We start from the raw sequence: 9914 nt of genomic DNA on the forward strand, positions 1-9914 counted from the left end.
TTGGTTCCAGAGAAAAAGAGTATTGACTGATTCCTCCCAGAAGCATACTTGCTTCTGTAGATTGGTTTTTTAAAGTCAGCAAATTCTGTGTTAATTGAACTCAATGGAACTTATAAGGTGACTTCTTAACAGTAAAATAAAATATACTTCCGTTCTTCAGTATTTTATAGTATATTACACTTTAGCCAAGGTTAAGGGGCAGAAAACCACATACAATTCAGCAATTTAAAGTTGCTGAAAAAAAAAAACAAAAACCAAAAAACAACAATCTCCTGGGCTCAAAAAAGTTCCAGCCTCATTAAGGAGATTGTTTCAAATGTACAAAGAGAATCCAGCCACCCATCTACTGAGTTTTTTTGGTAATGTATGAAGTACAACACTAGTTTATTAATGACAATATACTACTTGCCAGGTCTGGGGTAAGGCAACTGCAAATGAAGGAAAGGGTCATACTTGCAAAACGGATGATTAACATCACCCAGAGATTATCTGTCATACAATTGAGGGAACCAGGCTTTGGTTTGGGAAACCAGTCAAAGTGCCTGTGAATCAGAACCAGGTAAGATTTTAAATGCTCTCCCAATCTACCACTCCAAACCCAATCCCAAATAGTACAGGGCCCAGATAGCTATCCTTTATATTCATTGACACCAGGAGCCAGGTTTGATACTGAACACAAAACAGACACAAATTTTTAATATACTAGTAGGCTTTGCATACAAAAGAAAAAAGAAGTGTCACTACTTTATTCCAGAAAAGCCTTCTCTGTAGAGCCAAAAGAAATGAGAATCCATAGTATCACAATGTTTTGCCCCTAGGTAAGAGTCCAGCGATCTTTAAAGATAAGCATGTTATTAGGATTTTTACCATGGATCACCAAATCAATAAGGAAAATTACAAAGGGGAAAGAGGACCAAGAAAAGAAAAATGACTCTTTCTTATGGAAGAAATAATATGCATATACAGTACATGCACATATGTGCACACAGGTACATATGGCAGTGCTGCCTTAGAGGGCATCTGCATGTTGGCCTTTTGTTTTTACTTGCTCTCTTATTTAATTTGGTAAAGAGGACTTCTAACTGTGTGTAAGTCACATTTAAAAATAGAAATAAAAGAAGTTATGCTACCACAGAGCCAAGTCTTAAAGGAAAAAAAAGTAGGAGAAAAATAACAAATACTAGGAAAATGCACATGACTAGATAGAAAATGCACATGACTAGGAAAATGCAGGACTTACTTTTATACTCTGCTTTAATCCCTTACATTTTAAGAATCAATAGTGTAAAATATATTAAATGTCTAAAATAAAAGAATTAAGCAAAACACTGTTATTCATATACAGAAAAGCTTGACTTAAATTTTTGCTTCTTACTTGACAGGAGCAAGTCTACATAATTTTGGGGAAAAATCATTTCACAATTACATCATGATTAGGGCCTAGTCCTCCTGTCTCCAGGCCAATTATGGTATATTGAGGCATAACTCCATTTTGGCATCTGGTCAATGCTAAAACCTCAATGGTCCAGTGATGCTCTGATGCTCCAAGACAAGATTATAGCAGCTGAAGACTTCCTGGAAGAAGAAAATCTTCATCTGCATAGCTCACTGTTCTAGATTTTTGCCTCCACTGTAGCTGTTGCCCCCAGAGTGACCTTTTACATTTGTTACTCCCCAATGTACTGAACTCTATGCCCTGAGTCATCTGTTACATGTTTCTCCTAATGTACAATATAAAGGTGTGGCGAGCTCCTGGGCTGTAGTCTTTGCTGTCCAGAGCAGCACTGATCAGGCCTGAAAAAGCTCAGCTTCTTCTCTAAGTCTTATTTCTTCTATCTTTTCTGTATAATAAATTAATTCGCCTTGTGCTGTCGTGGCTTGCAGGAGACTAGGACTTATTGTAGAGGTTCTAGTAACATCCCTTTTCCGTTCCTTACACTTACTAGTAGGTGACCTTTATCAAATTATTTGTTTACTGTTATCTGTATAACAGTTTATACTATTTGTATTAATTCACAGGGTTCTTGAAGTGATTCAATGAATGGGTGGATTAAAATAAAAAAGGAAGCTTTTAAACCATGCAATACTAAATGTTAGAAAATCAATGTCCTACCTCTCTGGCTTACTAGCCATGAGAAAGATAAGTTACTTAATATATCAGATGGTGTTTTTTTTAATCTGTAAAATGAAGATGATGCTGTATGTTGTTTTTAGACAGATGAGCAAAGACAAGAGATGTAGAATTATCTTAATTTGACTTCATTTAACTAATATGTTCTGAGTTTCTACTATACACCACACATTTTGCTAGGCATTAGGGATATGAAGAATGAGTAAGACATATTTCCTGGTCTCAAGGACTTCGAAGTCCAGAATCAGAGTTTCTAAATAGCTAAAGAGAACTAAAGAGCTTCAGAATCTTGGTGCTGTGCACATTACATCATACTTAAAAAAAACCCTTTTTATTGTGAATTACAAACGTGTGGTTGACAGACTTCTAAAGATAGCTCGAAAGACTCCTACACTCTTGCTATTTAATCAAATGCTAAGTAACGCTGTGTAGGTATTTATACAGAAATAACTAAGCCCAAGTAAACTGATTGTAGATGCAAATTTGACTCAAGTAAGTCTGATCCAATCATGTGAGCCCTTTAAAAGCTGAGTTTTCTCTTGTTGGGAGCAAAGGGCAGGTCAGATTCAAAAGATTCGTATCAGTGTTGGGTCTGAGGACTTTTGCAACGGTCTACAGGCAGCCTTCAGAAGCAGAAAGTCAGAAAGCCAGTTTGAAACATGGACCTAAGACCAACAGCTGCAAGAAACAGAGGGCTTCCAACAACCAGAATAAGCTTTAAAGCAAATTCTTCAGAAAAGGGCTCAGCCTAACAGCTTTGATTTGCGCCTTATAAAACCTTAGTATAGAACACAGGCAAGTCCACTGGGAACTGATAAATAGGTGTTGTTTTAACCCTCTAAATCACCGGTAATTTGCTACGCAGTAAGAGAAAACACATCATTAGCAAAGTAAACTATAAATTGCTGATATGGCATTATTCAATGTAATTACTTATTATTGCATTTCAAATACCAAAGAATAGAATTTACATAATATATACTAGAAAAAAATATATATACTAAGAAATCTACCATATACACATGTACATGCAACAACAAAGCAGAGGAAACAAGTGGAAACAAGTTCTGCTTATTAAATTACCCTTTATTCCATATTTGTGTTATCAGTCTGGTAACCAGGATTGGCTTTGAAGTAGGAGTCCTCCCACTTTGACATACAATTATTTTAAATATAAATTTTTATTTCTTTACAGCACACTTTTCACCTTTAGTAGAACTTCAATTTCACAGTGAAAATATAGCAGCTTGTTTCAGAGACCTTTACTAGTTCAGAGAAATGCTAATTAAATTAGAATTTATAAGATACAGAGAACAAAGCCCCAAATTTGTAACTGACTGTTCTATAATAAAGCATAGGACAAGTAGGGCAACAAATGGGTGAAGAATGTGAAACATTTTTAATAGAACATCAGTTTGAAGCTGATATTAATATGCTATCAGAGCCACCAGCTAATACAGTTTGGTGAAAAACTAAGCTCAGAGTAATCATTGTCAGTTATACAATGTGGTAACATAAAAATAATTGCTGATCAAATATCACTCAAGAGAAAATATGGCTTATTTCTAAAGCAAGTTATTTTTCATATGCAATTAATAATTACTATGAACAAAATAAGTTGAAACCTTAAGAAACTTTATCATCAATCCTTACTAGAACAATATTGAAAATTAGTAACCTCTTCAATGTGCATGGAGTCCAACTGGACTTTCAATATTGTACTAGGTAAGGATTGATGGTAATTCGATGGAAGATTATATAATGAGTTAAATGTCTAGCTAAAGGTTAGGGGCAGTTAAAAACAATAGATGCCAGGCTGCTAGTTTTTATTGAAATAACAGAAAACAGTTTCTGATTCAAGAGATGTAACAAAAAAAATAAGCTAGAGGCTATCATGACTTTCCTCACAATAACCCAACCTATATTCTCCAGGGTGGACTTTTATCTGCTTTATTCTCTTTTCCTTGGCCCAAGCTCGCTCTGTAGAGCCAGTTTCTCCCACACTCTTCACTTTCACCTTTTCAAATAAACTTTGCTACTATTAAAAAAAAAGCTAATAAACTAAACACAATCACTGTGATGGTGAACCTTTTGGAGACAAGTGCCCAAACTGCAACCCAAAACACATTTATTTATCACAAAGTGCTAACACTGCAATTAAACCTGAATCAGTACTGAGGTTTTAGTTTAGAAAAAAACCTCATACATTAGTATCTTTTATCTTTTTTTTTTTTTGGTACCAGGGATCAAACTCAGGACCTTGCACTTGCGAGGCAGGCAGCGGAACCACTGAGCTAAATCCCTGGCTCAGTATCTTATCTTAAAAGAAAAACAAGTAACATGTGTGTCAGAGGTTACCGTACTAGTTTGTTTTTAACACTTAACCCTTTGGGCTATACATAGACAGAGGCTTAAAATCCAAAGGCCTAGGTCTTAGACCCTCAGAAAAAGTCATAGACACGCCAGTTTCCCATCTTATTGGTGATATACATGAAAATCACTGAATTAAAAAAATAGTATGTAACAGCATTTCGGTGTCTACATCATGTATGAACATCTTTATGCATGTCATAGTAAAGCACTATGAAAAGCAAACATGCTTATGAGTGCTATCATATGTGCATACTTCCCAAGTTCAATACAAAGAGTGCCAGATCCCAGAAATATCTTTTAAAATTAAAAAACTATTCTCTGCTGATGTGTAAGCTCTTAATTTTTACACTATTTTAAATGAAACATAGGAGAAATTACTTTCTAGTTTTATTGACTTCCACTCCAAATTTCTATTACTTACATGTTTTTTGCCTAAGTTACTAAAAGCTCTTTGGCAGACATGTTTGATGGAGGCATCACAGACCTCAAAAACTCAAATATTCTTATATCTAGTTAAGAAACTGTGAATGTATCACTTTATAGATCAATACAAAATGAATCTTTGTATATAATTGTTTTCTTCTTCCCAATTTTTAGAGCCACAATGCTATAGGAATCATGAAGTCAAAAAACCATTCCTGCCTTTGTTTACTATGGTATTTCCTTGGCACAGAATAGGTTTTCAATAAATGCTAGGTTGGGGGTACAGCTCAGTAGCATAGCACTTGCCTAGCATTTATGGGGCCCTGGGATCAACCCCTAATACTGGAAAAAAAAGTTTTGGTAATGTATGAAATCTTCCTATAGTACAAACAATGGGGGCATGAAAAGAGCAGTCATCACAATATTCCTGCACTTATTGCTATGGGCTACAAAACTGAGAGGGTGGGAAATGGAATAATACAAGTTAATCATTTGTTGAAAAGCATGACCTAGGTAAATGTACATTAGATGTAGAAAAGAGACTAAAATGAAATATTTTATTCTTTCAATCAAAAATGCAATAGAACTTTACCAGATTTCTCTGATGCAATCAGGATATCTGGCATTCTGCCATCACAGATTACTGATTATAACCATGGCAATTTTTTGTTTTAAAAAGTGCTATTACTGAAATGACTGGAAAAATGTATTATTTCTCCTAATTTCTTAGATAATTACCACTTGACTATACAGTACTTAATCATCAGGGTCTAAATGCTTTTTTATAGCTGAAGGCATCGCTATCATTGTCTAACTTGGTATGTAGCACATAAGACCATAAACAAAGTTTATGAAGAAATGAGTGAAGGATAGGTGTTCCTAGATCCAGCTGAACCCACCCATTTCAACCAAGGTGCCAGACACATGAAGAAAGCAGTCCTGGATTATCTGTTCCAGTCTACCAGCCAGTTAAATACCAGCAGGGAATCTCTTTGGATACCTTATAGAAAATTCACCCAGCCGAGCTGTGCTGTTCCCTGATCCACAAATAACCTTTTAAAAAGTTTCAAAATTGTTAGCCTTTCATTTTTTTTTTTCTTATTTTTTGGTACTGGGGATCGAACTTGGGTCCTTGCGCTTGTGCAGCAGGTGGCTAAACCACTGAGCTAAATCCCTGGCTCCTGTTCGCTTTTCATTTTAAGTTAACAAATAACTAAGCTATCTTACAAAAGACACAATGAATAACAGAAATACTACTTGAAACCCTTTTTACCTAACTTTGAATCTACTGGTCAACTCGATTTTCAACTATGCTTAGAATCAAAATCCTTCTCAATGGTTAGTTTTAAGTCCTCATATATGCACCCCATCATATCGAAGGGCATTTCCCCACCAACCTCTCTACTTATTCATGGTTGATTGACTGAGAAGCCCCCCAGAAGGCTAGTTTTAGCCACAGACTTTTTGCACTTTCAATCTCTGTCTTTCCTCTAAGAGCTCTTAGGTTAAATTTTTAATTCTCACAACACTGGTAGTTAGGGGAACGTGAAATGAAAAAATAGAAAGCCAATAAAAACACAATGGTTGCACCCCGCCCCCCAAAGGAACTATTTCATATGATACAAGCAAATCAAAGAGCTAACACTCAGCAAGCTAATCCAGATGACTAAAAGACCAGTGGTAAACATGTCCCAAACATTCAGTTAACTTTTTAGAATTTAGAGAAATGACTTTTAAATAAAAAGCAGCATAACAGTAATGTTAAGTACTGGGTACTTGTAGCTTTGTAGAAAAAATTATGTTTACCTGCAAATCAATATTGTTGTCAATATATTGTTCATTCTCTGCCAAAATCTTCCCATAGTTTTCTGATTTGATAAGATTTTCAACTGTAGTTGTAGCTTTCATTTCTGCCTCCAAATCCTTCATTGTTTCAGTTTCATCTTTTATAGCAATAGTATCAGACATCCTCATTAGCAAAGGTTACTTCAGAATTCTACAGGGAACTTGAAGCCTTAGCAAGAAATAAAGAAAATTTTTATTGTTTGAAACATATTTTACATTCAATTACTGTACAATATTAACTCTGTGCCTTCTACATTACAGGGATAATGCTGAATGTACTTAGGATCAAAATTCCTGATTTCAAGAACTATACTATTTTGTGGTAGATATACTTTAAAAAAAAAAATCACAATACAGTAAGATAAGGGCTATGATAAAGATACAAAGATTCTGATGCATACACTATTTCTGAAAGGTCTTAAGAAATGACCCAAATCAAGGCAGGCATGGGGTGAATGCCTGTAATCCCAGCAGCACTCAGAAGACTGAGGAGTGAGAATCACATTGAGTTTGAGGCCATCCTGGGCTACATAGTGAGAACTTCGTCTCAAAATTTAAAAAAAAAAAAAAAGACAGAAATAAACCAGATGAAAATAAAAGGTAATGGTAGTTACATTATGTACATTTAGATGACATTAGAAATCTTTTTCTGTAAAGGAATATTATGAAAATTGTCCTGTAAAAATATTTTCCTATCACAGCTTCCATCTGGATTCCTAAAATTCTTAAATTACTCTGAATTCTGAAATGAAGTAATTTGAAAAATGAAAAGCAACATCCTATAACAAAACATATTTGTTAGTCTAGGTTAACAGTTGTGTTCAACAGGGCTGGGGATTTAGCTTAGTGGTTCCAGCGCCTGCCTCACAAGCACAAGGTCCTGAGTTCAATTTCTGGTACCCCCTCCCCCCAAAAAAACAATTAAAAAAAATTATGTTCAACAATGTGAATAAAGCATTGAGAACTCTCCTGACTTATGTGATTCAATGTCAAACATGTATTAGACACCCTAGAAAATGGAATTCATAGGTGATAAAATTCAGACAGCAATATATCTCATGTCATTAGGGAGGTTAAAAAACAACAACACACTAGGAACTTCACAGTATATGTGAAATAGGAATATATCAGAAATTAAGTCTAAAGATAGTTATTTTAGGAACGTGAATACAAAAACAGTATAACCTGATGTAAACAACTTATTCTAAAATACATTAAAATATTAAAATCAAAGGATGGACAGAGGGACAGATGGAAATAAGTTAAACCAGAGATGGTAAAATGTTAATAGAATTGAAGAGAAGTTATATAGAGTATTCACTGTAAAATTTTTCAACTTTCCTATATTTTTGAAATTTTTCATAATTAAGCCTTTAAGAGAATTTTAATAGTACATGTTTACATTCATCATAAGGAGTTGGTGCATGTATGTAACACATCTTAATTCTTTTTACTTCTCCCTTGTCTCCATCTAGATTCCCTTCCCATTTATAAAACACCCATCTACATTTTTCCTCTTATCTATCTTTTATTTTGCACTTTAAATTACTTACATTTTGGGTTTCTCATATAGGAAAAAGCATGTGATATTTAAGCTAGTGTATCTCATTTATTTCACTCAACACTGTGGTCTCTATTTTCCTCCAAATGACTCAAATTTATCCTTCTGTATGGTAGAGTTGTACTTCACTGTGTATAAATACCACACTTTCTTTATCCATTCATCTGTTCATAGAAAGACACAGGCCACTTCCAAGATTTAGCTATTGTGAGTTGTGCTGCTATAAACATGGGCATGCATGTATCACTGTACAATCTTTTTTTTTTTTTGGTACTGGGGATCGAACTTGGGTCCTTGTGATTGCGAGGCAAGCGGCAGAACCACTGAGCTAAATCCCGGGCCCACTGTACAATCTTAATGGGGAAAAAACTGGTAAAACCTATCTCCTCTCTTTACATATTCGAATTCAAGAATTTTATGAAATGAAGATTTACAATATCCAAATATATTTTAAGAATACATAAATACATCTGAAAAAGTTTTTAAAAGCCAAATAGAAATAGGTTCTAAAATTTCAGGTAGTCAGGCATAGTGGCACATACCTGTAATTCTAGCTACTTGGGAGGCTTAGGCAGGAGGATTCAAGTTAAGAGGCCAGCATGGAGCCTAAGCAACACAGTGATACCATGTTCCAAAGTCACAGGTAGATTACACTGAATAAAAAAACACGTGTTCCTTAGGCTGGATGTGGTCTGTAGTGCTAGCACTCAGGAGACTGAGGCAGGAAAATCACTTGAGATCAGCCTAAACAACACAGTGAGTCTCCATCTCAAAACAAAAAACAAACAAAACAAAAATGTCATCCTTAATTCTATCTCACACCAAAAGTTAACTGGTTCATTCTGAAAACAATAAGGTTGCAAAGTATAGTGAGGGAAGGGAGGTTGCTGAAGATACTCTGGTTACTTGCATTTTATATGGAAGATTTTAAAAGATAAAGGGGTGTGTTTTTCTAAGGGGATAGGAGAATATTACCTGATGTGTCCTATTGATTTGGGATTGTGGTGTTCCACAAAAATAAAATAAAATAGTCCAAGGTTCCTTCCCACAGCTGTCAGCCAGGATGTCAATTGTACTGAAGCATTTGTAATCTGGCAGGAGTCCCATGTCCTTGTCACCACTGTAAATTCCTGGACTGAAATGAACTGTTTTTGACCAAATATATCATATCTTTCAGTGGCCTAAAGTTAAAACAAAAGAAGACAATTTAACAAAATAGGCAAGGGAAATGGAACAATCCACAATAATTTAGAAATAAAAAATACTCTTAGTAGTTTTATTATTTTCTTTTCCTAAAGAAGAATCAGAATACTTATTTACAACTAACTCTGACACATGTTGAGTAAGTCCCTGACAGTGTATCAGTGAAGGCAGAAGAAAGAAAACAGAATAAAAAATGAGAACCTGCAATGTAGTCAATATTTAAAGAATTTGGCAGCTCTAGTTTACAGACAAGGAAAAAACACAGCAACAAAACAAAAAAGATGCGGCTGAGGTCAAAACCAGGAACACTTTAACTCTGAGAACTATAATTTTTATAGTTTTTTTTCCCCCAGGGCTGTAACTCTATGGACTTAAGAC

At 34.9% G+C, this 9914-nt stretch overlaps 1 protein-coding gene across 17 annotated transcripts in view; it reads right to left on the reverse strand.

Moving 5' to 3' along the window:
* Window positions 1-9514, reverse strand: part of R3hdm1 (R3H domain containing 1) — a 112638-nt gene extending 103124 nt beyond the window's left edge. For all 17 annotated transcript variants that reach the window (XM_087195606.1, XM_087195599.1, XM_087195600.1 and 14 more), the window contains exons 1-2: window positions 9309-9514; window positions 6734-6941 (exon numbers count right to left, since the gene is read on the reverse strand). In XM_087195606.1, the coding sequence (XP_087051732.1) occupies window positions 6734-6901 (168 nt within the window). In that variant the 5' untranslated portion in view covers window positions 6902-6941; window positions 9309-9514. The remainder of the gene's footprint in view (window positions 1-6733; window positions 6942-9308) is intronic.
* Window positions 9515-9914: the final 400 nt, after the last annotated feature.

This window comes from Heterocephalus glaber, unplaced genomic scaffold, assembly GCF_053883595.1.
Source record: "Heterocephalus glaber isolate CG9 unplaced genomic scaffold, H.glaber_assembly_v1.0 deba00000347, whole genome shotgun sequence".
Taxonomy (NCBI): Eukaryota; Metazoa; Chordata; class Mammalia; order Rodentia; family Bathyergidae; genus Heterocephalus; species Heterocephalus glaber.